The 27,500-nt window shown below is 45.1% G+C and overlaps 3 protein-coding genes across 7 annotated transcripts in view; all 3 read right to left on the bottom strand.

The window, feature by feature from the left end:
* rigi (RNA sensor RIG-I) overlaps positions 1–27,220 on the bottom strand; it is a 27,797-nt gene extending 577 nt beyond the window's left edge. Inside the window, exons 1-19 of one of the 4 annotated variants that reach the window (XM_027030455.3) lie at positions 27,044–27,216; positions 25,675–25,806; positions 24,631–24,812; positions 22,875–23,019; positions 22,583–22,732; positions 22,291–22,404; positions 21,802–21,958; positions 21,292–21,538; positions 20,739–20,901; positions 20,368–20,469; positions 20,088–20,245; positions 19,108–19,243; positions 18,380–18,525; positions 18,109–18,205; positions 17,840–18,010; positions 16,394–16,542; positions 15,413–15,559; positions 14,755–14,916; positions 1–303 (exon numbers count right to left, since the gene is read on the bottom strand). The exon at positions 1–303 is cut by the window's left edge and continues 577 nt beyond it. In XM_027030455.3, the coding sequence (XP_026886256.2) occupies positions 157–303; positions 14,755–14,916; positions 15,413–15,559; positions 16,394–16,542; positions 17,840–18,010; positions 18,109–18,205; positions 18,380–18,525; positions 19,108–19,243; positions 20,088–20,245; positions 20,368–20,469; positions 20,739–20,901; positions 21,292–21,538; positions 21,802–21,958; positions 22,291–22,404; positions 22,583–22,732; positions 22,875–23,019; positions 24,631–24,812; positions 25,675–25,806; positions 27,044–27,149 (2,811 nt within the window). In that variant the 5' untranslated portion in view covers positions 27,150–27,216 and the 3' untranslated portion in view covers positions 1–156. The other 3 variants (XR_014118976.1, XM_081703957.1, XM_081703956.1) reach the window with 3 other exon arrangements.
* Positions 311–14,740, bottom strand: LOC145652763 (general transcription factor II-I repeat domain-containing protein 2A-like). Its single transcript, XM_081703958.1, is given in 3 exon segments — positions 311–9,382; positions 9,384–9,428; positions 9,430–14,740. Coding segments are annotated over 3 exon segments (1,200 nt in total). The 5' UTR covers positions 9,846–14,740; the 3' UTR covers positions 311–8,643.
* A 219-nt stretch (positions 27,221–27,439) lies between the features above and the next one.
* toporsb (topoisomerase I binding, arginine/serine-rich b) overlaps positions 27,440–27,500 on the bottom strand; it is a 5,319-nt gene continuing 5,258 nt past the window's right edge. For both annotated transcript variants that reach the window (XM_035521235.2, XM_027030458.3), the window contains exon 3: positions 27,440–27,500. This exon is cut by the window's right edge and continues 2,314 nt beyond it. The gene's annotated coding sequence lies outside the window, so the exon portion shown is untranslated.

Raw genomic sequence — 27,500 nt, 5'->3', positions numbered from 1 at the left:
CAGTGCATGTGAATAAACTGTAACCCAAACAAACAAAAAAACCCCTAAGAGCTAAATTATACATTTGTTCATGAAGCTGATTTGAAATCAGAGATGGATGGAGCAGCGTGAGTGGCTGGGTGTGTGCGCTGCGTGTGATGTCGGGAGTCTCTATATTCAGGGACCCCATCTCTCCGCACTCATCTCAGCCAGGTCAAAAGTGCGGAGGGCAAAGGTCACATCTTTCCACTTCCTGAAGTAGGCAATTTGCTGTGTCTTGATGTTTTGGATCACAAAACTCTCAATTTTCACTACGGGCAGATTCTACAAAAGGACAGCAACAAAATCAACCTTCAGTCTCTCAGCAGCCAGACATGAAACGTCCATAAACGCTTCCACAAATGACACAAATCACTGTAATTACAAATAATCAAGCAAAAGTTAGAGTTAAATGTAGGGACCCTTACAAAAGAAGGGGAAGTCCATGTTGTTTTTATTATTGTTGCACGAGTATTAAATACTCGACTTCCTAGAATCATTTTCAAGTTTCGCACCAGTTTTCTTGTTGGTACCGCTAGCTTTTCACCAAGTCAAGCAATTGGATGGCTGTTAGTGCTGAGTGACATTGTCGCTGACCAATCAGTGATGAGGAGGAGGGATAGCCTGGGGTTTTGAGAAGGTTTTCTGGAATGTTCCAGAGAGAGAGACTGGCGTTCCCCTGAACTTTCAGGTTTTTTTGGAGACTTAATATAGGCAGTATATAAGCCCAAACTGTAACTTTTTGTCAGTTTTTTTCCAAGTCTAACATGGTTTGTTAGCATGAAAGTGAAGCCTTCTCTCCGCTATATGCGTTGTTTGTTTTGTTTGTGTTCCGTGAAGCGAGTTTGCCTTATTCAGTTGAAGATCTAAGTTAGCTACAACGCCATGCTACACCACTGAACACAAATCATCGCACTTGTCGTGTGAGACGCGAGAGGAGACGCGAGTGGTTGCTTGATTCGGACGCTACGGCTCATCTAAGAGAAATACTGATATTGGTGTATTTTGCTTGCCTGTTTGAGCTGTTCCCCCCCGCTGACTGTGCTACGTAAGGAGTAACTCCACAAACCTTGGTAGAGGCACTGAGCACGTAGTGTTGTTTTATGATTTGTTTTCTGTTTTTTCACTTATTTCTTTCAATTGTGCAGGTTTTTAAAAAAATAAAAAGTCTTTTTTGTGGTATTTACTATCCTGTGTATCATTCCGGTCATTAATCACTTGTGGCTTATAAGGAGTATTACTATTAACATAGTAGTATTTGACACACCACACTAACTTAAATCGAGCTAACACAATTTCTGAGATGTTCTCCCCCTAAATTATCATCATTTCATTAGGGCGCCTTAGAGAGGGGTTACATTTTTGGAGGCACTGCTGGGATTTATTGATTTATTTTTCCCAATCTCCTGTTTACCAAGTTTCCTTATTGATGCCCAGAGTTGGCAGTATGGGCCTGAGTCAAGCTGCTGAGTGGAATAGGCCAGAGAACATTAACCCTGCCAGTGCCACTGTGCTGGGCCAGGTTCCCACTGATGTAGCAGATGACGTTATTGAGTCAAAGCCTTTAGGCGTACTAGCATACGAGGTCGTGGTGGAGACCCCACAGAAAGACAAGTGTCTATTCTAGTGGAGAGCAGCATGGAGCACAGTTGGCATTGAAGGGGAAGCAGGCTCCGGGCCTGTGCATAGTGAGCAGGCTAGTAAGGGATTTCAGCTCTGGAGATGATGTTTTCCATGCCAAACTGTCTATGCTGCTATAGTAGGAGGAAAAATCTATGTAAGATGTCCTTGTCATGGCTAGAGCTAATCAACCCCCTAAAGCCAACCTTAGCGTAGATCTAATTAATGCCATTGACAAACTGGTTGACAGGTGTGGCCAAGTACCTGCCGATGGACTTAGTTACTGTAAATTAAGGGTGTTTTCGGGGCTTAGACCAGTTCCCTCAGGAGAGGAGGAGTATGATGCCTGGATGGAACAGGCTACACAAATGATCAGCGAGAGGCAGTGTGGTGAGGCCGCAGAGAAGCAGCATGTTGTGGAGAGTCTAAGGGGACCAGCTGCTGATATTATTACGTTTCTGAAGGTTAGCAATCCTTCGGCTACTGCTTGATACTGCATATGGCACTACTGAAAGTGGGACAGATTTAATGGCTAAGTTTAGACACAACTACCAAGATGTGAGAAGCTCTGTTTTCTTATGCAGGCTGGACAAACTTCTTCATCAAGCACTTCTGAAAAGGGGAGTTGAGGTTGAAGATTTGAATAAAGTCCATATGGCTCAGTTGGTGAGAGGTGCCCTTACCGGTGATGTGGTGGCTCTTGGGTTCTGAATGACCCACACCCTACAATATCCTCCTTCTTGTTCACCACTGCTTAAAGAAATCAGAGAGGAAGAGGAATGGATCAAGGCCCGAGAGGGAGCGAGAGCGGAAGCTGCCACTGCTGCCGTATCTCAACCTGCTAAGATGCCTGAATTACTGAAGAGGTAAAAGAACTGTCAACTAAACTTGCTAAACTGTTGAACATGGTTACTGTGAGGTCTTCACCTTGTGGGCTAGCAGAAGCTAGGACTGCAGGTCGAGTAGTACATGATGATGATGATGATGATGATGTATCAGAGGAAACAAAATCCAGACCCAACATAGAAGGTATTTTATGGTACCAGTGTGGGGAAGATGGACACATCAGGAGAGAATGTAACGCTCCTGAGGACTTCAGAAAGTTTAATCAGAAGCTGATTAACATGAACTAGTAGAAGGGAAAATTCATGTGAGCTCCATGAAGGAACGGCATAGAGCTCCAATTGAGGCACGTTCCACCAAATGTTCATCTACAGTGGCAAGCACCACAAAGATACCCGAGGGTTTAGTGGTGCCCACATCAGATGTACCAGTTCAGATAGAGGGGATGTATGCTAGGGCAAGTTTAGATAGTGGTTTGCAGATCACTATTTTGTAAATGGGCTATTATAAAGCACATTTGAAACATTTGCCGATACAACCAGTTGAGGATTTGGAAATATTGGGGTTGAGTTCAGTCAGCATCTGTCCTGTACAAGAGTGTAATTGTCACTGGGAGAAATGTCTCCAGCAAGCCTGTTGTTCTGAAAAGGGGAATGCCGCTTGCTAATATCTTTCCTGTCACTATGGTTCCACAGCTGGAGGCATGTTCTAATCCTAATGTGTCTCCTGATGTGTTTAATTTTGGAGACTCCCCAATGCCTGCAGAGGCCAAGCAACATCTCTGCAAGAAGATGATGGGCAGAGGGGAAGTATTTTCTTGCCATGAGTGGGATGTTCTAAAAGTACTATGCATGAGATCAGGTTGACAGACTCAAAACCCTTCAACGAAAGATGTCGTCACCTAGCTCCAGCAGATATAGAGGATGTGCGCAAAAACATCTCCGTGAACCTCAAGAGAATGGGATCATCTCTGGGTCAAGAAGTCCCTATGCATCCCTGATAGTGGTTGGACATAGGAAGTCTGGGAAAATCAGAATGTGTGTGGATTACCAGACACTCAATCAACGAAACACTCCGGGCCAGTATACCATTCCAAGAATTGGGGATGCCCTCCACAGTTTGTCAAGAACAGTGGCCTGTGGTTCACAGTGGCCTGTGGTATTACCAGATTCCTATGAGTGAAACTGATGAAGAAAAGACGGCTTTTATTTGTCCTCTAGGCTTTCACCAATTTGCGTGCATACCTCAAGGAATTTGTGGAGCACCTGCAACCTTACAGAGGGTCATAGAACAAACACTTGGGGACATGAACTTTTTTAAGGTGTTGATCTATTTGGAAGACCTAATTGTTTTTGGAAAAACTCTGGAAAAACATGAAGAGAGACTCCTCAAATTTCTTGATCGGGTGAAAGAAGAGGGTCTTAAACTGCCGCTGGACAAATGTCAGTTTGGTAGGACCTCAGTGACTTGTGTGGGTCACATTGTGTCCCAAGATGCAGTAGCTACAGATCCGTCAAAGATAGAGGCTATGTTGGCCTGGCCCAAACCTCAAACACTGTCAGAGGTCAGATCCTTCTTGGGATTTTGCGGATACTACCAGCGTTTTGTAAAGGATTTTTCCAGCATATGTGGTCTTCTGAATGAGTTACTTCAGCACCACTGACCACATTACAACAGGAAAATGAACGCTGGAAAATCCATCCAGAGTAAGACCACCTTCAATGCTTCTGAATTTTTTGGCTCCCGATGGACAGAGGAGTGCGATATTGCTTTTCAAGAGCTAAATGCCAGGCTGACCCAGGCTCCAGTGTTGGCTTTTGCTGATACACAGAAGCTCTATGTCTTGCATGTTGGTGCTAGCCTAGATGGCTTAGATGGTGTTCTGTATCATGAGCATGACAACAAACTATGGCCTGTTGCATTTATCAGCAGAAGCCTTTCCCCCAGCTCATATACTGGAATTTTTGGCTTTAAAGTGGGAACAAAACTCAGTGCAGAAGCTGTGTAAAGGATGAAGCAGGAATTGGAAGGGGCCTAGGGCAGTATCATGTCTGAGCCCAGGGGACAAAGTTCTCATTTAAAATCTTGGTCTTAAAAAGAAGCAGAATCTTGCTGACCAGTTGGGGTCAACTCCTTATGTGGTGGAGAGTAAACTGTCTGACCTGCCTGTATATTGCCTAAAGTAGATGACTCCCTAGTGTATGAGACCTGGAAAGCTTTACCCAAAATATCGATACTCTTGTGCAAAAGGGAAATAGATGTGAACCAGGGGGAGCATAAGGTAGATGGTCACCTCAATAGGGAGGGTGTTGGGGAAACTGAAAGCCTCAGAAGGTCTGAGAGGAGTTAAAGGCCTGCTGAGTATCTAACCTATGATAGTTTGAGTAAGCCTAGAAGGGAGCCGGTAGTAATAACTAACACATGTGGTGTTGGAGTACCTTCAGGAGACAAGACTTGTTTTCCCTTATATTTTAATAGTCAACACGCAAAGTGATGTAATTCCCAAGCTTTATGTATGACTTGTTCAGGTACACCTGTGTTGTTGCATTGTCCAGCTGTTGTGAATTAAGCTCAGGATGATTAACCCTTGTGTGTAATGCAAAACTTTTCAAGTTTCGCACCGGTTTTCTTGTTAGTAACGCTAGCCTTTCATCAAATCGAGCAATCGGATGGCTGCTATGATGAGGAGGAGCAAATAGACTGGGGATTTGGGAAGGTTTTTGCTGGAATGTTCCAGAGAGCGAGAGATTGGATTTTTTCCCTGAACTTACAGGTATTTTTGGAGAATTAATATATGCAGTATATAGGCCCAAACTGTAACATTTTGTCAGTTTTCTTCCAAGTCTAACGTTGCTTGTTAGCGTTAAAGTATAGCCTTCTATTCACTATATTCGTTGTTTGTTGTGTTTGTGTTAGCCTTATTCAGTTGAAGAGCAAACATAGCTACATCTCCATGCTACGCCACTGAATGAGCTACTTCTCAATTAAGAGGATTGGATTCTCCACACTATTGCTCATGTGGATGGGCTAGGAGGACCAGAGTCTCAACAAAAATAAGCACACTTGTGTGCGAAGTGAGGAGACATGAGTAGTTACTTGATTTGGATGCTACGGCTCATCTCCACGTCATGGACTCGTGAGTGTTGGACCAAAATAGCCCAGTGTTTCTTGTACAATCCACTGAGCGTTCTACAAATGTGCACCAACATTTTGGGCCCCAACGAGTGATCATACAAATGTTTGTGAACAGCCAAGTGCTAAGATGGACATAGCAAAGCTCTGGTTCATTTTTCCCCATTTACTGTGCTGACCATTTATTATTGAGCGTTTCATTTGCTAATTTTAGTGTTTATTCAGTAAACAGTAAACACACGGAGAAATTACACAGAGCTTTGAGAAATACTGCATCCCTTGGCACACGGAGCGATGTATGAAATACTGAACTGCTGTAAGAAACTGATGCTAAGTTGTATTTGTGTATTTTGTAGCATCAGTGAAGTTTTCAGTTTGTTCATTTATTGCTGTGTCAGTAAACCTGCCCATTTTGTGGCATTTAAATGGTATCTCCTGGTATTTAAGTTGAAGTCAACAAGTTTTTTTCAATTTACTTAAGTGGAACTGGTGAAATTATAAGTATATTTGGATTTTCTTTCCTTGTTTCTTCATCTTATAGTTTTTATGGTGCTCTTTACAGTAATTGCCGCAGTGCTCATCAGGGAACTTGCAACATTTGAAGTCTAACATGCCGAATAAACCTAAGTACCTGTTATAAAGACCCTCTGCCTCTTATTCATCGACTGCCGGTACATAAAAACATATTAATGCTACAGATTCAGTGAGACATTTTGGCTGACAAAGAAAGTGAACATTGACTGTAAAGGAGCATAAGATTGAACACTGGATAGATGTAAGGATTAAGAACTGATACAAAGAGTTTAATCATTCTTCTGAAATTGGTGTTTTGTAAATCTGAGATATAAGGCTGCTTAAATTCATGGAAATATGCATTTCTGAGCCACAAGATTTAATTTTAAGGGTAATGTCAGTTCATAAATTGCTCCTAAACATACCTTGTTAAAACCTTACAGGGAAATATTATCTGATTGTTGAATATCCTTAGCACTATCGTTGTGACATTTGCTTTGATCCAGTTTGCTAAAATACCTTGAGTGTCCATATGATTGTAATTGTCTATCGTAGGTAGTGTTGCTCAATGCTAGATCATTGTTCACTGAAGTTCAAAACCATACAAAAAGTCACTTAAAGGTCATAGTGAGACTGCACAAACCAAACAAATGCTGCCCCTGTGGAGGAACCAGGTAACCTCAAACACACACAACAGGTCGGATCAAGAAAGAGAAGGGGAAGGAGATGCAGGATCAGGAAGCCAAAAGACATGAGAGAGCATTTAGTAAGGCTTATGAACCTGAAAACCAGTTAACAAGAGAGGCAAGAACAAGACTAAAAACATTCTGCTCTAAAGATGACCTTGTAAAAATCCAACAAAATATTCAAGTTAGACATGACATCATATGCCAATGCTATGAACCCATTTGATGCAATCACACTACTACTCCAGGCATTAAGAGAATAGATGCTTGTGTCGCCTTGACAACAGAGATCTATGACCTTGTGACCAAGCAATTAGGGACCACTGAAGAAGCCTTCACTGACCATCTGGAGAAAGAAAGGGTGAGGATGGCACTAAAGATGAATATGAGTCCGTCTTTGGATGCATGAAAACGGAAACTGAAATTTCAGATTTATCACAAAGATCAGACAGCCACTCAAAGGCCACCTCCAGGAGCAAGTAAGTGAGCAGATGCAGAAGTAGAACTTGCAGCAAAAATAGAACAAGCAAAAGCTAAGCAAAAAATCCAAGCTCAGCAAGCAAGATTTCATAAACTGGAAAATGAATGGGAACTCAGTGATGCAAAATTGTTGGTTGAATTAAGATTAAGGAAAGCAGAAACGCAGCTACGACTAGAGGAGGAGAAGGCAAAGCTACAACAGTTGCAAGCAAATGAAGGCCAAGGTAGCTACAGCCTGAGTTGAGGGTTTACGATAACCATGAAGCTGCTCTTGATGGTTATGAGGATGAACATGACTATAGAACCTTGAATCCAGGAGTCATGCCATTCCAGCCTCAACAAGATATGAAGTATCTTTACTTCATACACTTCCTTAGTGAAAACATCAGGCAAAAGAAAGATGGACACTGAGATGCCCCTCCCTTTCAGGTGTGGTACTCCACCCTTGCTGCCAAACAACAAGAAGCTAGCCATTGTTCACCTTCAGTATTTGAAAAGGAAGTTAAAGGCCAACAAACAATATCATGACCACTATAAAACCGTCATGGAAAAAAATCAATAAATGTGATATGGAGCTCACTCCTACAACACCTGAAGGAGAGACTGTGTGGTACATTCCCCATCATGGTGTGTACCAGCCCAAAAAGCCTGATTTGGAAAAGGAGCCACAAGAATATAGGATGACGGTTGACCTCTTTGGTGCTGCTTTGTCACCTGGAGGTTCTAATTTTTGCATTAAGAATCTAGCACAGCAACAAAAAACTGACTATCCACCTGCATTAGCCTTAATAGAGAAGAATTTTTATGCAGTTGATGGATTAACCAACGTTCCATCAGTTGAAGATGCCAGAGAGCTGAATATTGAATCACAGAAGTTGTGCAAAAGGGGAGGCCTATGTCTTCACAAATTTGACTCAAACAAGACAGTTGTTCTTGACATCGGAGACCAGGGGTGGGCAATTAATTTTCCCATGGGGCCACATGAGAAATTAGAATGGTTTTAGAGGGCCAGACTATTTCACTGCGAGTTATATTGTGTATGACTATGTATGTGACAAATAAACCAAACTTGAGACTAATATACTTAACTCAGTTCTACCCAATACCTATATACTGTATACAGTATATATACTATCCCTTCATAAAAAATAAAAAAACAATAAATGAAACATTACAATAACATGAAAATGTGGAGCACAGAATTATAGAACAATTTAACAAACATTTTTTGAAAATGAGCATCTTCCGCAGTGTTTAAAAGAAATAGCATCACAACTTTACACAAAAAAATCTAGTTTTTCAAAGACCAGCATCACATTAACTTTATACAAAAATGTTCATTGAGAGAAATCTAGCCTGTTTTGGGCTTGAACAAGTGCATTGAACTCAGGCTGAATATCTGAGGTGGATATGCGAAGGACAGCACACAAGTGATCATCACTGAGAGAGGATCTGTATCTGGATTTCTCAACTTCATCACTGAGAATGTTTGTTCACATAGGTAGGTAGATCCAAAGAGAACCAACATCCTCCGAGCATGCCTCCTTATGTGTGGAAAGTTTTCCTCTTTGAGAGAAGAATAAAACTCCAGCAGTGATACTGACTTAAAATGTTCTGCCAGTAGATTGTCAGACTGCAGATCAATGAGTTCAAGCTGGTCATCACTGGGTGCATTATCCACACGGCATGTAAAGGGAGAAGAAATCATGTGCATCTCACTCTCAACTACTTTGAAGTCTTCAAATCGTCTGGAAAACTCATCATGTAGTGCCCCTAACGTGGATGAATACCTGTGGAGGTGATCAGCAGATGGTGTGGCTTCTTTCAGTGTTGGCATGTGAGTGAGAATTTTGCCCTTCACTTGGCTTAGAAGAACCTTCAACTTTCTCATGAAAGCTGTCACCAAGCTGAACATTTCATGTGCAAAGAGGCCTTTGCCTTGCAGCTTGGTATTTAGTTCATTCATTAGTGTAGTCACATCAACAGCAAAGGCCAGATCTGCCATCCAGTGCGTATCTGAGAACTCTGGGATGTCTTTGCCTTTCTTCTCTCAAAACTCCTGAATCTGGGCTCTCCGGTCCCATACTCTTAAGCACCTTGCCAAGGCTGAGCCATCTCACAGCTGTCTGGTAGCCTGTCACTACGTTCACTTTCATGCTCCTCCAACAGTGCAATAAATTGTCTGCGATTCAGTGCTCTTGCCCTGATGAAATTATCGATCTTAGTTACAACATCAACAGCACGGCTGATTTTTAGCACCGAATTGCACAGCACCTCCTGATGAATAATGCAATGCAAAAATAGCAATTTCTGTTCTGGGTTCATTTCAGTCATTTTATCTTGCATCCACTTCAAAAGTCCGACATGTTCCCCTGTCAGATTTGGACAGCCATCGGTTGTAACACTTACCAATTTGTTCCATTTTAGTCCCAGCTTGTCCATGGATGCATTTACCTCTGTGAACAAATCACTCCCCATCGTAGTACCTTTCATTGACCGCAAAGGTTTTTTGTCATCCCACGTACAAAGATAACTGGGCTGTATCGCGGACATCACAGTTCTTGTCCAGAGCCGAGGAAAAAAAGTTAAAATTATCCGCTTTGTTTTGCAGCTGAAGCTCCAAATTCCCCGCGATGTCTTCGACCCGTCTCGTTACAGTTCGCCTGGAGACGGGCACGTTTGCAAACGCTTCTTTTTTCTCAGGACAAATTAGCGCTGTAGAGTCCACCAAACATTCTTCGACAAACTCCCCATCAGAGAATGACTTACTGTTTCTTGCAGTTTTGTGTGATATTACAAAGCTGGTCCTGATGGCTCCATCCCTGGATGAGTGGAGCTTTGTAAAAAATCCTTGCTGCCTTTGCAGTTTCGCTAGCAAATCTTCAGATGCCCGTGCCCGCTCTGCCTCCGTCAAGTTCTTGTATTTCTCTGCGTTTAGTCTCGTAATAGCGATTCAAATTGTAATCCTTAAACACAGCTATGTGCTCTCCACAAACTAAGCACACAGCTTTACCTTTGACTTCAGTAAATAAATATTTACAAGTCCATTCCTTGTTAAAAACTCTGCATTTTGCGTCAATCTTTCTTTTTTTTAACGCTAGCCGACATATTTAAGGGCTAACGGCTAACCTTGGCTAAGGGCTAACGGCTAACCTTGGCTAAGAGCTAACGGCTAACCTTGGCTAAGAGCTAACGGCTAACCTTGGCTAAGAGCTAACAGCTAACCTTGGCTAAGAGCTAACGGCTAACCTTGGCTAAGAGCTAACGGCTAACCTTGGCTAAGAGCTAACTCCCAGCGATCCAACTCATTTATTGACACGTTTGAGTTGAAGGTGCATAAGATCACTGAGTGGAAGACGCAAATTCAAAAAACAAAAACAAAACAGTTGCCCTCAAAATAAAAGCAGTGTAGTCGTATTTCGTCAAAGTCCTTGATTTCGTGCACCTATCACATTGTAATAGGTGTCGTAGTTACACATTTACTTTTGACTTCAAATGTTCCAACGATCTCACGCAGCCGGTCAGAGATGGTTAGAGGACCGTACAGTGTCCAGGTCTGTCGTAGACCCTTCAGAAAGGGCAACAACAACAACTAAGCCTATTGACCTTAATTTCAATCAAATGCCACCAGGTCATCCACTGGGCATTCAGTGGTCGATTGAGAGTGATGCCTTCATTTTTGATGTTGACCTGAAAGACAAGCCTTTAACACGCAGAGGAATTCTATTAGTCATTGCTTTTCTCTTTGAGCCACTAGGGAATTGTGCTGTAGAGGTGTAGGCTAGGATGACACTCTTCGAGAGGATTTACAGCCACGGTGGGAGGAATGGATAAATGGCCTTCAGAAGCTGAAAGAAGTTATGATACCAAGATTTTTTCACCCACAAGACTTTGGAAACATTGTCAGAACAGAACTGCACCACTTTTCAGATGCCAGCAATGTGGGATATGGTGTATGCTCCTATCTAAGATACCAGCAATGTGGGATATGGTGTATGCTCCTATCTAAGATACCAGCAATGTGGGATATGGTGTCTGCTCCTATCTAAGATACCAGCAATGTGGGATATGGTGTCTGCTCCTATCTAAGATGCCAGCAATGTGGGATATGGTGTCTGCTCCTATCTAAGATACCAGCAATGTGGGATATGGTGTCTGCTCCTATCTAAGATACCAGCAATGTGGGATATGGTGTCTGCTCCTATCTAAGATACCAGCAATGTGGGATATGGTGTCTGCTCCTATCTAAGATACCAGCAATGTGGGATATGGTGTATGCTCCTATCTAAGATGCCAGCAATGTGGGATATGGTGTCTGCTCCTATCTAAGATGCCAGCAATGTGGGATATGGTGTCTGCTCCTATCTAAGATACCAGCAATGTGGGATATGGTGTCTGCTCCTATCTAAGATACCAGCAATGTGGGATATGGTGTCTGCTCCTATCTAAGATACAAAAATGCTGCAGTCTTGTGATGGCTAAGGCGAGAGTTGCACCCACAAAGGTCACAAGCATCCCAAGATTAGAACTTCCAGCAGCTGAAAGCTGAATTTGAAATAAAGATTGATGATTAATTCTTTTGGACAGACTCTCAGGTTGAGCTGGCTTACATCAGCAATGAACCTTGAAGGTTCCACATATTTGTTGCTAATCATATTCAACTGATAAGAGAAAACAGATCCTAGGCAGTGGCACTATGTTGATACAGCAGAAAACCCTGCAGACCTCTAGAGGCCTTCGTGCATCAGATATCTCTTCATCCATCTGTTTATCAGGACCCAAATTTCTGTGAGAGCAAGAAGTGCACACTACATCTAACCCCTCTACTGAGCTGCTTGTTGGCTACCCCGAGGTCAGGTCAGCTCAGGCCTTTACTACCAAGAGGAATGAATGTGTAGACGTTCTTAGCCGTCTTGGTTGGTTTTCTTCTTGGTCAACACTTCTTAAAGTGGTTGCGAGAATTAAGAGGCTAGGGTCTATGCAAGAACATTATAGATTTTATAACTACCAAAGAACGTGAGAAAGCGGCTGAGGTAGTGATCAAGCTCATCCAGCAGCAAGCCTTCTCCAAATAAATGAAGACACTTTAAAGAGGAAACGTTCTCCCAAGTTCAAGTCCACTCTACTGAGTTGATCCCATTTTGGATAAAGGACTACTTTGTGTAGGAGGAAGACTGAAACAGTCATCCCTCAGCCAGGAGCTAAAACATCCAATCACCTTTCCAAAGGATGACCACATTATCAGACTCATTCTAATACACTATCATACCAGGATTTGTCATCAGGGTAGATGTCAAACACCTATGGCGCTCAAAGTCTATGGATTCTGGGTGATTGGAGGTGGCAAATTAGTTGTCAAGTTGTTACATAACTGCGTACAGTGCAGGAAACTCCAGCGACCAGCAGAGGAGCAACGTATGGCTGATCTCCCTAAAGAGCATGTTGAAGCTTCAGCCCCCTTCATGTACAGTGGTATGGATTGTTTTGGGCCATTCCTCATTAAGAAGGCTCACAAAGAGCACAAAAGATATGGATTGATGTTCAACTGCCTTTCTTCTCAACCTGTTCACATCAAAATGCTTGAGGATCTGTCAACCGAACGCCTCGGAGGAGCTGTTCGCCAACTCCGCAAACTTTGCCAAAAACAAGTTCAGAGAAACACTGAAGCAGTGCGATACCAAAGCACTTTTCTTACTGAAAACCAGTGTGAATTTATCTTTAATGCCCCCTCAGCAAGCCACACTGGTAGTATCTGGAAATGTCAAATCTGGACCATTTGAAATAAGCTGAATGCCTCACTTACTCCAGCAGACTTGATGCTTCCCTTAGAATGTTGTTCTATGAAGCTATGGCCATTGTCAACAGCCACTTGTTAACTGTGAATGGAATTAATGAGCCTAAGTCACTGGAACCATTGACTCCAAACCATCTCATTTCGATGAATTCACTGCCTTAGAGATTCATGAGGAAAGATATGTATGCAACAAAAAGATGGTGCCGAGTCCAGTATTTAATCGAACAGTTGTTTTGGAGTAGCTGGAAAAAGGAATATGTCCTAAACATTTCCACACGGCAAAAGTGGCATGTGCCTTGACGCAATGTCAAAGTGAATAGTATACTCATTATCAAGGAAGACATCCTCCCAAGAAACCAGTGGCAGCTAGGATGAGTGTTTGAGACTACAGAAGAGGGTGATGGTCTAGTTCTTCGAGTTAGGGTACAGCTGGGGGACTGTAAGCCAACAACAAAACAAAATCCGCCCTTCAAACCTTCCATAGTTGAACGGCCCATCCAGAAGTTAGTCCATCTCCTCGAGCATGAATGATACGTTGCCTGCACTGAGGGAAACTTGCATCAAACATGTTTATTCTTGCCATGTAAACAATGTCTCAAGTATGTACTACAAACTTGCATAATTTGAGTAATACGAGTGTGATCATTTATTGTGATTTAGAAATCATGTATGGTTCATGAATCTTTAGCTCGTGTTCATTCATCATAACATGGTTTGGTGGGAGTGTAAATGACCATTCACTCGGTATACTTATTTTGCGACTGCACCTTTAAGAATGAGAGCACATGTGGCGCCCCAGCAGCGCGCGAAAATTAGTAGCTGCGCTTTCATTCCTTTGTGTCCGTGAAACCTTTTCTTTATATTCCATTTAGAGCGGACATTCAAGCTCAAGGTTGTAACCCATTTTGTGTTTGCCTTTGTGAATTTTGTGAACACCCTTTCTTTACTGAGAGGTCTACTGACAAGTTACCTTGCCTTTTTTGTTTTTATGCCGCTCACATTCGCACAACGCCGGATTAGAAAAAAGTAGAAAAGTAAACAAAAGGAGAATTTGCACAAAACCTGGAGAAATACTGCACCCCTTGGCACGCGGAGCAAGGTATGAAACACTGAACTGATGTTAAGTTGTCTGTGCATTTTGTAGCATCAGTGAAGTTTTCAGTTTGTTCATTTATCGCCGGGTCACTAAACCAGCCCGTTTGTGTGTTGTTTAAACAGTATCTCCTGGTATTTAATTTGAAGTCAACAAGTTTGTTCCTGTTACTTATTTGAACTGGTGAGCTCTAAGTATCATTGCATTTTCTTTCCTTGTTTCTTCATCTTAAAGTTTTCACGGTGCTCGTCACGCTGCTCTTTACAGCGCTTGTGGCAGTGCTGAATAAACCTACGCACCCGTTATAAAGACTCGCTGCGTCTTATTCATCAAGGCCAAGGGCTGCTGTAGTTAGAGTTAAAATTAGAGCTAAAAATCAGTTATAGTTAGCATCAGTGTTAGGGTCAGGGTTAGAGTTAACATTTGAATTAGAGTTAGAGTTAAGGTTGGGTGCCATGTTTTACAGTCAGTCTTCACATTTTAGTCAGGCAGGTAAGTAAAGGAGACCATTATAGCCTGCATAGTTTGATACCTGTGTAGCGCCAGTCAGCCACCCAGGGCCAGGCCACACCCACCTGTATGTTGAGGTAGGAGGCGATGATGCCCCAATCCATCTTGCAGTTCCCACACAGCAGCTTCTTGGTCTTTGTGATCCCGTCGAAGGTCTTGGGTTTGCCGTGGGGTTTGGTTTCGCAGCGGTTAAACACAGAACGATCTAGAATGATGTGGTGAGCCTCCTGAGAAAAGAAGAGTGTGACGGGATGCGAGAAGGAGGGGAGAATGAGCTTTTAGAATTTATGATGCAGTGGGTAGAGATTAAGGGTTTAGTACATACACAAAGATTTGGGATATGGGGTAAAAGAATTTGGGATAGTTGGTTTAGTGTTTCAAGGTGGAGCCTTTTAGTGATTAGGGTTTAGGCACTAAGGTACAGGATTTATAATTTAGGACCTTGGGTAGAGAGTTTAGGGTTTATGATTTATGTTGTAACATGGAGAGTTTATGGTTCCTATGTATGGGTCTGGGGTTGAGGGTAATTATGGTATACAGTGGTTATGGTATTGGGGAAAATTGATGGTCTGGGGTTGAGTGTTGTTTTAGAGGTGAGTGTTGGTGGCATGGTAATGAGTGTTTATAGTTTGGGGATAAGTGTTGGTGGTTTGGGGATGTATGTTGGTGGTTTGGTAATGAGTGTTGGTGGTTTGGGGTGAGTGTCTGAGCTTTTGGTGAGACCTGCAGGACGCGCAGGTCACTGCTGAAACAGGCAAAGTGTCTGCACTTAGCACATAGCAGCTGGTAGGAGCCCATGTCATGGGGCCTCTCTGGTTCTGCGCTCACATGAGCTCTCCTGGCCTTCTCCTCCCTCTGGAACACATCCACCTACACACACACACACACACACACACGTAACACTGCATTTACTGTGTATCATTATATTGTAGTAGCAGCCATTAAAATGGTTCTAAAACACATGCATACTACTACAGATATCCAGAACTACAGTTGATTCTGCTGATGACTTTAGAGGGGTAGGCGTGACCTTGGCGAGGAGGTGCTCGGGTGTGGGGTGGGTGTGGGTGTGGGGTGGGCGTGACGTTGGCGCGGAGGTGCTCGGGTGTGGGGTGGGCGTGACATTGGCGCGGAGGTGCTCGGGTGTGGGGTGGGCGTGACGTTGGCGCGGAGGTGCTCGGGTGTGGGGTGGGCGTGACATTGGCGCGGAGGTGCTCGGGTGTGGGGTGGGCGTGACGTTGGCGCGGAGGTGCTCGGGTGTGGGGTGGGCGTGACGTTGGCGCGGAGGTGCTCGGGTGTGGGGTGGGCGTGACGTTGGCGCAGAGGTGCTCGGGTGTGGGGTGGGCGTGACGTTGGCGCGGAGGTGCTCGGGTGTGGGGTGGGTGTGGGGTGGGCGTGACGTTGGCGCGGAGGTGCTCGGGTGTGGGGTGGGCGTGACCTTGGCGCGGAGGTGCTCGGGTGTGGGGTGGGCGTGACCTTGGCGCGGAGGTGCTCGGGTGTGGGGTGGGCGTGACCTTGGCGCGGAGGTGCTCGGGTGTGGGGTGGGCGTGACGTTGGCGCGGAGGTGCTCGGGTGTGGGGTGGGCGTGACCTTGGCGCGGCGGTGCTCGGGTGTGGGGTGGGCGTGACCTTGGCGCGGAGGTGCTCGGGTGTGGGGTGGGCGTGACCTTGGCGCGGAGGTGCTCGGGTGTGGGGTGGGCGTGACCTTGGCGCGGAGGTCTTCAGGTGAGCTCTGCAGGCTGGCGATGGCCTTCTCCACCACCTCCTCTCGCTGCATGTTCAGCTTCTCCTTATCAATACGCTCCTTACTGCTGGAGATGAGGAAACATCTGCTGCCCTGGGCTCTGCCACGACCTAAACACACACACACACACACACACACACACACACACACACACACACACACACACACACGCATCCATGCACATCCATACATTCACAGAAACACAAAGGTGGCATAGTAGTAAGATTTGGTAAGAGACCAGTTTGCATCTTGAGAAGTGTTTAAGATGAACATTACAGGGACAGTGCCATCTAGTGGCCACAGAGTGGTAGAATTTCATGTGAGCACGTCATGTCTGGTACATTCTTGCCTGCATTCTAGTGGAGACAAATTACTGAACATAATGCACATCTGACTGATGTATGTGTACGTTTGTGTGTGTCTGCCTGCATGTTTAATCGTGTTTGTGTGTGTCTGCCTGCATGTTTAATCGTGTTTGTGTGTGTCTGCCTGTATGTTTAATGCTGTTTTGGTGTGTCTGCCTGTATGTTTAATCGTGTTTGTGTGTGTCTGCCTGTATGTTTAATCGTGTTTGGGTGTGTCTGCCTGCATGTTTAATCGTGTTTGGGTGTGTCTGCCTGTATGTTTAATGCTGTTTTGGTGTGTCTGCCTGCATGTTTAATCGTGTTTGGGTGTGTCTGCCTGCATGTTTAATCGTGTTTGGGTGTGTCTGCCTGCATGTTTTTAATCGTGTTTGGGTGTGTCTGCCTGCATGTTTAATCGTGTTTGGGTGTGTCTGCCTGCATGTTTTTAATCGTGTTTGGGTGTGTCTGCCTGCATGGTTTTTAATCGTGTTTGGGTGTGTCTGCCTGCATGTTTTTAATCGTGTTTGGGTGTGTCTGCCTGCATGTTTTTAATCGTGTTTGGGTGTGTCTGCCTGCATGTTTTTAATCGTGTTTGGGTGTGTCTGCCTGTATGTTTTTAATCGTGTTTGGGTGTGTCTGCCTGTATGTTTTTAATCGTGTTTGGGTGTGTCTGCCTGTATGTTTTTAATCGTGTTTGGGTGTGTCTGCCTGTATGTTTTTAATCGTGTTTGGGTGTGTCTGCCTGTATGTTTTTAATCGTGTTTGGGTGTGTCTGCCTGTATGTTTTTAATCGTGTTTGGGTGTGTCTGCCTGTATGTTTTTAATCGTGTTTGGGTGTGTCTGCCTGTATGTTTTTAATCGTGTTTGGGTGTGTCTGCCTGTATGTTTTTAATCGTGTTTGGGTGTGTCTGCCTGTATGTTTTTAATCGTGTTTGGGTGTGTCTGCCTGTATGTTTTTAATCGTGTTTGGGTGTGTCTGCCTGTATGTTTTTAATCGTGTTTGGGTGTGTCTGCCTGTATGTTTTTAATCGTGTTTGGGTGTGTCTGCCTGTGTGTTACATACCTCGGACTTGTACCATCTTCACCACGTTTCCAACATATTCATACATGATCACCAGGTTGCATTGTGGGATATCTATGCCTTCATCCGCAACAGAGGTGGCGATGAGGATTTTACTCTGGTCAGAGCTCTTGAAGGAGTCTAGCACCCCCTTCTGGCTGGTCAGGGTCATACCTACATCAGAAGGACATGCATCTCTAGATCATACTGGTACCATACTGGTAGGCTGGGTCTGTGTGTGTGTGTGTGTGTGTGTGTGTGTGAATGTATACCTGAGCCTGTGAGGTGAGACTTTCTTCCTCTTCCAATCAGAATTCCAGGCTTTAAGAAGTTTAGAGAATCAGTCTCCTCTATCCAGTTTTTCAGTGCCTGTAAAACACACATACACATGTACACACACACTTAGTCAAAGAAATGTTAATAATTATCAATTAAGAATTAATATATCAATTAAAGAGCTAATAAAACTTATCATTTTTAATTCCTTTTTCTCGGCCATATTTAAATGATAAGTTTTAGCAGACAGAAGCAGAGCATCCTGACATCAGTGAGGGCGCGTGTTCTGACGAAGAGCACAGTGCGGGTTTGGTCGTTGTTGTGATATTCTTCATCCAGTATGAATTTCAGCTCCTGTAGTTTTGGGTTCTCCTGCCCCTCTGTGGCCAAATGCTGCAACTGCGCCCACTGAGCTGCACAGCACATGTAGAGGGCATGAAGTGTTAGGCAGGAACTGATCTGCCATCAGCTTTGTGTTTTAGTGTCATGACTGACAAATATGACATAACGATGCACATAGACGACACGTAGACTGTATGCAGACAGCAAGTAGACTGTCTGTAGACGGCACGTAGACTGTATGTAGATAAGGAACTTGTATAACCCCTTCATTGCTAGTGAAATGTGTAAAGAGCAGGCAGTCAAACACTGATGATATGAGAGTGATATACATGTGTGTGTATAATCTGAGTAGTCAGCATGTTTCTACACTCTGTTATAGTGTAAGCAAGTCATTACCATTTATTCACACAATCACACTTGTTTGGTGATGTTTCTGGTGGGCGGAACTGTAGCCCAGAGGGACAAACTCACTCACACAGACACAAACCAATCTTACACACCAAAAAACACTAACCTACAGACACTAGCTAAACTCACTCACTCACACACCAAATGAACTCACCCATTCCCACCAAACACACTCAGGAAACCCTGGGCGTCAGAACCGTTACTGTGGGGTCTCATTATAAGGGAGAAGCAGAGAAGAGACTCACAATCCAAGAGAGCTGCAAGATGGCTCTCCGTATCCCCATAGCCGGCATTGCGCACCTGCTGGATAAACGCCTGCAGGTAGACCAGTGCGTCCTTGGCTCTGGCGTCCTCGTAAATGATCAGAGCGTCGTTATATTTCTGAGGGAGAGAGCAGACAGTAGAGCAAAACTAACTTGCTGGAATCACTAACCTCCTACTGGGAACATTAACCTCTTACTGGGACCATTAATGAAATGACCTTTGCGCAATCAAAACCTTTTGAATGTGCCCCGTAGCTTCTCCCTCTCTCTCCCTCTCTCCTCCCTCTCTCTCTCTCTCTCTCTCCTCTCTCCTCCCTCTCTCTCTCCTCCCTCTCTCCTCTCCTCTCTCTCTCCCTCCTCTCCTCTCTCCCTCTCTCTCTCTCCTCTCTCTCCCCCTCCTCTCTCCCTCCTCTCCTCTCTCTCTCCCTCCTCTCCTCTCTCCCTCTCTCTCTCTCCTCTCTCTCCCCCTCCTCTCTCCCTCCTCTCCTCTCTCCCCTCTCTCTCCTCCCTCTCTCTCTCTCTCCTCCCTCTCTCTCTCCTCTCCCCTCTCTCTCTCTCACTCACTCCCTCTCCTCTACTCTCCCTCTCTCTCTCCTCCCTCTCTCCTCTCCTCTCTCTCTCCCTCCTCTCCTCTCTCCCTCTCTCCCTCTCCTCTCCCCTCTCTCTCTCTCTCACTCACTCCCTCTCCTCTACTCTCCCTCTCTCTCTCCTCCCTCTCTCCTCTCCTCTCTCTCCCCCTCCTCTCTCCCTCCTCTCCTCTCTCCCCTCTCTCCCTCTCTCTCTCCTCCCTCTCTCTCACTCACTCACTCTCCTCTACTCTCTCTCCCTCTCTCTCCTCCCTCTCTCCCTCTCCCTCCTCTCTCTCTCACTCTCTCTCCTCTGCTCGCTCACTCGCGCTCTACCTCTTTTTCTCTCACTCTCTCCCTCACTCTCTCTCCTCTCTCACTCTCTCTCTCTCTCACGCGCAGGTGTTCGGTGTAGTTGTACAGAGCTCTGCACATTCTCTTCTCCTCTTCAGGGTCCTGTAGCTGCAGGAGTTTACAGCGCTTCTGCACCTCCACAATCCACTGCTCATACTTCTGACTGCCATACTCTCGGTTCTGGATAGGAGAGAGACTCTCTGAGGGAGGGAGAGAGAACAAAATAATGGGAAATGGAAAAAGAAAGAAAGAAAAAAAGATATCACACCAGAACAGAACAGGTTACAACAAGACACATCACACCAAACTCCGATAGTCATACCGATATTGTAGACAGTCCTGGCCAGTTGTTCAATATTACTCATGATACCAGTGATGATCTCAATGAAGGGGTTGGAGGTCTGAGGTGGGACCAAATAGAACTCTGAACACACACACACACACACACACACACACACACACACACACACACACACTTTAAGGTAAAAGGTGTAGATTTGATTGACGTTAACAGCAATGCTACAAGCCCCCTGCACATCTTGCTTCCCTCCTGGATGTCTCCGAGCTCCTGGATATGCATTTCCCTGCAGTTTAAGTCCAATCTAACCCTAATTATATACCTGACTCTGAGAGACCTTGATTAGCAGATTGTTAGGTGTGTGTGTGTGTGCGTGTGAATGAGCAAGTAATTACCTTTGTCAGGTATATGTACATATGACCTGAGCTCATCAATATGTTTGGTAACCGTGGAGATGACCCTGGCATCCAGGTTGGCACACAATTGACAGATGTTGTTTTCTGCTTCAAGCTGGTTCTTAAAAGTACCGATACCCACCGAGGCTGTCAGACCCACCACCTGAACGGACGAGCAGTCAGCAAAGACAAGACCAGGTCAGTGAAGCAGCATCATGTGACCATCTCCGCATGAAACCGCAGTCTAACAGCACTGAATAAAACAAAACAACCGACACTTCAGTTCAGTGCCTTCATAACATACCAACTAACTGCCACTATTAAACATTTACGAGTTCTGGGAGCTTTTGGCCTCCCCAGTTCAGTGAATTCACCACATTTGTTTTAAATCCGCTTTTGGTGGAAGAAGAGGCAGGCTTGTCCACAGAGTTCATCCTGTGTTTGCCGGAGCAGTGAAATGCCGTCATTTCTGGTGCCGTCACCGAATCTCTCTGCGCAAAAGCCCGCGCCCTCTGCCTGGAGGGGAGGATGGGTGGAACTGGAGACGTTTGACCTGCGGGAGGGTGTGCGCGCTGGGGCCCAGCTTGGCGTCCAGGTAGCGGCCCATCAGGTTGTTGTAGGGGTGTTTGCCGGTTGTGTTGTGGCACTCATCCAGGATGAGCAGCGTGAAGACCTGCAGGGACAGCAGCTCGCCTCGTTGGAGCGCGTTCACCAGGATCTGGGGGGTCAGCACCACTATGTCGTTACACTCCACCACGGTCTGCACACACAGCTCCATGTCGCCACATACCCCCGTCACCCTGCAACACACACACGCGCACACACACTGTTAGTTCTAACAGTCCAAATAGATGATCATAAGAAGTGAAAATGGATTCAGTAGATCAGTAACAAAGTGGAGCGCGCGTGTGTGTGCGTGCATGTGCGTATATGAGCGTGCGTTGTGTTTGAGTATATGGTACCTGTGTGTGTGTGTTATGTCTCTATATATGGGGTATGTCGTTTGTTGTTGTTTGTTGTGCATGGGCGACTTTTGTGTTTGTGTTTGTGCGTGTATTCATGCCTGATGTCAGGATCTTTACTGAAGTGCTCCAGGAAGAGTTTGTACTGCTGGTCATAAACCTCCACCTTGGTTGCCATGAATACAACCTTTGCCTTCCCAGGAAACTTTTTAAGGTGATCTTCGCATATCATCAAGGCAACAATGGTCTTCCCACAACCTGAAGATCCCAAAAGACACAAACACTAAATCAAAAACACCAGGTGATACACACGCACGCACGTGGGAGAGAACAAGGGTTCAGATGGCTGGGGGAACTCGCTGGGCTCTCAGTCACACTGTGATGTTGGGTAAATCAAAATCAAAAACACCAGGTGATTAAGTAGCGTCTGTTCTTCACACACACAATAAAATAAACACCAAGCAATTTAAAGTGTCTACTTTTCCAAAATTAATTGTGAAAAAATTCAGTTAATGTGAGTGTACATGGAGGTTTAGCAAATCAAACACACTGACACATGCGCGCACGTGCATACACACACAGACACAGACCTGTAGGAGCACAGATGATGGTGTTTTGGCCGTTGCAGGCGGCAGTGGTGAGTTCTCTTTGATAGTCTCTCAACTTCTTCTCTGTTGACCTTGGGAGACCACCAGCAATGACCCCTATAGAGAGATGTCATAGGTCAGAGTTCACCATGATGCCTCAGGCGAAGTGGAGACTGTATGTGTTCATGCATCAGCACTGGGGTGTGTGTGTGTGTGTGTGTGTGTGTGTGTTGATATTGGAGTGTGTGAGCACTCATTCCTGTGTAAATAATTGTGTCGATGTGCGTGTGTGTACCTGTGTTCCCCTGCAGGTTACTCAGAGACAGATCGTTGGAGCTCTTCAGTAAGCCCATATCACTCTCTCCATCCTCATGGTACTCAAAACACACCGTTGCCATGGTGTCGCTACTCTCCTCACACTCCATCATACACTTCTCATTCCCATCTGAAAGACAACACAGGGGACATGCACACACTCTCAGACTACAGGGGGAGCCTCACTACATCAGTGCCTTAATCCCTGCAGTGAAGTATGGATGCAAAAACAATGTGTGTGCGCGTGTGTATGTGTATAATTGTGCGTGTACCAGGCTCCAGTAGGTCTAGAGCCAGTCTCTGGTTACAGTTATCCAGCGCCAGCTTCAGCACTTTAAACCAGTTGGGTTTATCAGAGCGCTTCAGAATGTCCACCAGGCACTCACTGGCCGCTACACAACCCCGCTGCTCCTGTACCTAATGCGCACGCACGCACACACACACACACACACACATACATGCATACACGCACGCACGCACAAACACGCACACGCACGCACACAGACATACATGCGCACACATACGCGTACGCACGCACACACATGCACAAACACACACACATGCGCACACACATACATGCAGACGCACACGCACGCACACACATACATGCACACATATACAAGCATGCACACACACATGCGCACAGACACACATGCGCGCGCGCGCACACCGACACACATGCGCATGCACGCATACACACACATACATGCACACACAAGCATATGCACGCACACGCATGCATACACGCACGCATACGCACGCACACACACATACATGCGCACACACATGCACGCATACACACATATATGCACGCGCACACATGCACGCGCACGCATACGCACACACACATACATGCGCACACACACGCACGCAGACACACAAGCAAGCATACATACACGCATACACAGACACACGCACACACATGCATGTACGCACGCACGCATAAACACACGCATACACACACACGCGCACACACACATACACGCACATACACATACATGCACACACGCATGCACACACACACAAACACACACACACACAATAATTCCACCTCTTGTAAAACAGGCTACTGCACACGCATGTAAAACAGTTACACGGTAAGGCGTGTTCCTTCGTCCAGCGCGTGAGCTGCTCTGTGGAGAAGCTTCACTGTATTGACAGTGGGACTGTACATCAGGACTTATTTGTACAAAAACTTTTTTTTTTCAACTGCTAACAAGTGTTTACACTCATGACACTTTTTCTAAACTCCTAACAAAGCAACATACGCACACACAATAGAATTTGACAAATTGTTCATTTTATGCTCAAAACCAACATTTTGTTTGTTAAATACTAGCTTGACATTTTAAAATGCAAACAAAACTTTCTCTGCGCACACTGACTGTCAAAACCTAGAAAACCCGCCTCAATATCAAGTCATTCTGTCAACACACTAAGTGTGTTTTAACACATTTTCTGCCCAAGAGGAACATGTAGTCAACCAAAGCACAACGGCTGTATAAACTCAGCCACCTGATGGCACTACAGAAGCAGCTCCACACACGGGTCCCTCCTGCTAGCATTATAAAAGCTATTGTATCTTATAATGCACTTAATGTCTTTTTGCTATCAAATGTGTGTGCAATTTTAGTACCACACTCTGAGTGGATGAGCGATACATGAGTGATATTTACTGTAGATAAACATGAGTTTATGACAGACTTGGTGCAGTAAAAATGTTACTATACAAGGGACAGGAAATTTCTGCCAGTGATCAAAATACACAGAAATACACAGAAACAGTAAAGAAAGGCCACAGAAGGGGAAAAACAAAACAAATGTTTTACAGTAATCTGTACAGTGCGTGAGATTGTGGTTTGTTTGTGTGTGTGTGTGTGTGTGGGTCTGTCACCTGCTGGTTTTGATTTAGTGTTTGTGTCATCTGGGATCTTCAGATTGTGGGAATACTATTGCTGCCTTGGTGATCTGAAAAAGTTTCCTGGGCAGGGAAAAGTGAAGTGAGCGTCTGTGTGAGTGGTGTCTCACCGCGCGTATTTCCTCACAGTCTCTCTGTGTGAGACAGTCACTCATGTGTGGGAGCAGTTCACTGGGCTTCATGTTCTTGGTGATGGATGGCTCCACCCTCTCCAGCAGGGTCTTCAAGGGCAGGAGAGCCTCCATCTCCTGGAAGTCCCACGTGTTCACCGCTGCATGCAAGCCTGTGTATTCTACACACACACACACACGCACAAATGAGCTGTCTTCCCAAACATACATACTTTTCAGCAGGTAAACGCTGTCTTGCTTCCTACACATCACACAGCTGCATTACTCAGTAAAGGTGTTACTGGTGATATGATGATTAAGGTCACTGGTCACGCTGCAGGATGGGCCTGTAGACTGTAGGTGGCGCTAGTCTTCCTTCCATGAATAAACGCCTCAGCTAATCAATGAACTGTTCACAAGACATAGCAGGCTGCATGTGAGGAGCGCAGAGCTAGTGGGAGGAGTTGGACTTGCTACATTAGAATTAGAATGCCTGGAACAGGAATGAACTTAGCAGAATAATTATAAGAGTATTAAACTGAGCTGTAGTATTGTAGCAGTACTAAACTGAGCTGTAGTATTATAGCAGTACTAAACAGCTGTAGTATTGTAGCAGTACTAAACTGAGCTGGAGTATTGTAGCAGTACTAAACTGAGCTGGAGTATTGTAGCAGTACTAAACTGAGCTGGAGTATTGTAGCAGTACTAAACTGAGCTGTAGTACTGTAGCAGTACTAAAGTCAGCTGTAGTACTGTAGCGGTGCTAAACCGAGCTGTAGTGTACTAGTGGCCCTCAGGCCAAATCATGTCCCCCACATGGTTTGAGTTTTCCTGCTTGAACACACCCGTCTCGTCCCACTGGTTGATCGTTCTGTCCTATCAGCTGAATGATGGGACACTAAATGTGCCCTGGAGAGCCACCACACTAAACTGTGAAGCACGGTGGCCCTCTGTCCTGATGCGCCCCTCTCAGGCAGACACTACCTGAGTCCTGTGGGACCTACCCCAGTTCTCCACACCCTACCCCAGGCCTGCAGAACCTACCTGAGGCGTGCAGAGTGTCCAGGAATGCCTGGAACCAGCCGACCTCTTCCAGACACATCATCTTCTCCAGGAGCATCTTGGCGGCCAACGTCACAGACCTGCTCTCCTGGGACAGGATTTGCTCTACATCCTCTAGAACAGGGAAAGCACAGGTTGGGCCCATATGTGCAAAACCTCACCAGTTAGAGTCAGACTTCAAGGTGCACACACTCACAGATGATAATTAGTTCAGAAATCCTTCATGGCTGCTTAATGATGTCACTATAAAAAATCTTTTACTACCAGTTTTGCTGAATCATTAATAAGTTTGAAATATTTTATTAAACAGCACATTTTTTGGAACCTTCTTGCACCCCTATTTTCAAAAGTCTTTTGGAAAATATTTTTAAAAGGTCAAATACCAGACACTTGAATTCTGTCCTTATAAAGCTGATCAAAACCACACTGTCCTCCAACCACATCTCATTAATCGATTCAGATAGAACGAGATTTGCTAATTATTTTTATATCAGGCTTGACTCCATAATATCGACATTAATAGCAACCGACCAAACTGGTTTCATAAAAGGGAGACACTGCTCAGTAAATGCACAAAGACTATACAAGCTGACAAACTGTACACCAGCAACCGTGCCCACAAAACCCTTCGTCACATCGTCCATCGTTCAGTGAAAATATTTAAGCAGAATCGAAACTTAAGAAATGAAGTTCTTAAGCAACTTCAACTTAAGCAACTGGTGATTTCCTCGCCGGAGGGTGCTAGAGCGCTGTCTTCTGTAGCAGGCCCGAGCTCTTAAGAGAAGGGGCTTGCACAGCCCTGCCTTAGCCCGGGTGAAAGCATCCCGGCGGGCTCAGTCTTATTCACACCATTCATGTCATTGTACAGCGGCCGCTTTCTGCGGGAGAGGCTCGTTTAGTCAGGTCTGTCGCTCATCCAGCCTTACGTTGTCAGGGAGACGCCACTGTCAATCATCTGACCACACCCTCGCAGTTCTGCGCAGGACTCGGTTCGGAGTTCGTGGACCATTTAGCGCTAGCTCACTCTTAAATTGAATGAAACCAGTTAAGCCAGTTCATTTCTGACACGGTTTCTCTCAGACATGGATCAAGTACTCCTGGACTCTACTTTAGTGGAAATCAATAACAATGCTGAGTCAAGGCTGGCCCTACAGCAGAAACCACAACAAAGATACAAACCTCAGACCATGGATACACACACACCGTGTATGATATACACAAACTAGCGATTACGTTACGTCTAAGCTGTGGAACAACACAGGCGCTGGACTGCTTCAGCGTTTATTCAGTATTTGAGCGCTATTTAAACGTCTGGGCTCGGAGCAGTCTGTGAGCCACCCGACGCACCTACCTTTACCCAGGTACTCGTTCAGGAACACCTTCATGTACGACGGCCGCAAAACGTGTACGATGTAAGAGCTAAAGAGTCGTAAGTTCTGCTTCTCCAGGTCGTACATGCTGACGGATGGGTCCGCGTACCACTGCTCCCGAACACGCCGACGAGCTGCGGCTGCCGGAAACGAAAGCGAAACTTTGCGAAACGAAAGCGCCCGGAAATAAATCTGCGCTCTCGCTTGTACTGCAATTTTTATTTGGAAAGGTTTTTTTTTGTTTTGTTTTGTTTTTAAAAGGTCGGGTTTCCCGCAATACATAGACACTCATCCGGAGTCCTGAAACCGCTTAGAATAGAACAAACCAGCCCACAGATGGCTAGTCACCAAACAGTAGTTAGAAAAACAGGCTGATATGCATATGTAACATTTATTTTATTGGTTCTGTCTGGTTTCATTGACTAATATACACAGTGA

The sequence above is a fragment of the Electrophorus electricus genome, chromosome 21 (genome assembly GCF_041902795.1).
Source record: "Electrophorus electricus isolate QZ-2024a chromosome 21, ASM4190279v1, whole genome shotgun sequence".
Lineage (NCBI taxonomy): Eukaryota > Metazoa > Chordata > Actinopteri > Gymnotiformes > Gymnotidae > Electrophorus > Electrophorus electricus.
Note: the sequence above shows the minus strand (reverse complement) of the source record. Positions and strands in the feature narration are given on the sequence as shown.